The sequence below is a fragment of the Mandrillus leucophaeus genome, unplaced genomic scaffold, assembly GCF_000951045.1.
Source record: "Mandrillus leucophaeus isolate KB7577 unplaced genomic scaffold, Mleu.le_1.0 Scaffold240, whole genome shotgun sequence".
NCBI classification, from domain to species: domain Eukaryota; kingdom Metazoa; phylum Chordata; class Mammalia; order Primates; family Cercopithecidae; genus Mandrillus; species Mandrillus leucophaeus.
Window position 1 is genome coordinate 1,759,554 of NW_012102477.1, and position 914 is coordinate 1,760,467.

Here is a 914-nt window from a genome sequence, read left to right on the forward strand (position 1 = left end):
AGCCTGCGCCTGAGGAGACGCCACCGATGTGGAGGGAGCCTGCTTAGCCGCCGCTGGGTGCTCACGGCTGCGCACTGCTTCCGAAAGTGAGTCTAGGGGCCGTCGGGGCGCAGACTTGATAATGGCCTGCAGGATGAGCAAACAGTAGCCACTCCGCCTCAGGGACTGGGCCTCCAGCGTGCTCAGGCGGCCAGCGCCCAGTTCCAGGGCTCCCTGCCCTCTCTCCTTTTCTGCCAGGCACTACTATCCTTCCGAGTGGACGGTCCAGTTGGGCGAGCTGACTTCCAGGCCAGCTCCTTGGAACCTGCGGGCCTACAGCAATCGTTACAAAGTGCAGGACATCATTGTGAACCCTGACACCCTTGGGGTTCTACACAATGACATTGCCCTGCTGAGACTGGCCTCCTCTGTCGCCTACAATGTGTACATCCAGCCCATTTGCGTTGAGTCCTCCACCTTCACCTTCGTGCACCGGCCGGACTGCTGGGTGACCGGCTGGGGGTTAATCAGCCCCAGTGGCAGTGAGGCTGGGGATAGACCGGGTGGGGCGATGGGGGTCTGGGGTGGACATTACCCTCTACCCCTCTTCCCGCTACACAAGCACAGCAGCCCCTCCCTGGTCTGGGGGTGCAACTGCACCCCTCCTGCTCTCATTCCCTCCTCACCTGCTTTTCTGCTCTCAGTGCCACCTGCCAGGGCAGGGACCAAGCTCCCAGTTCTCCCTGCTTCCAGGGACTGTGGGGGCCAGCAGGACAGTGTGAGAGGGAGGCCAGCTTGCTCCGGGTCTGAAGGAGTGAGGGGGAGTTCGGGAGGACCTGGTGACAGAAACCTCAGGCAACGATTTTTAAAAATTGAGACGGCCGGGCGCGGTGGCTCACGCCTGTAATCCCAGCACTTTGGGAGGCCGAGGCGGG

At 62.0% G+C, this 914-nt stretch overlaps 1 protein-coding gene across 1 annotated transcript in view; it reads left to right on the top strand.

Annotated features, from left to right (window-relative positions):
• Nucleotides 1-914, top strand: part of PRSS41 (protease, serine, 41) — a 17,874-nt gene that overhangs the window by 1,309 nt on the left and 15,651 nt on the right. The window contains exons 2-3 of the mRNA XM_011982654.1: nt 3-86; nt 238-521. Of these exons, the coding sequence (XP_011838044.1) occupies nt 3-86; nt 238-521 (368 nt within the window). The remainder of the gene's footprint in view (nt 1-2; nt 87-237; nt 522-914) is intronic.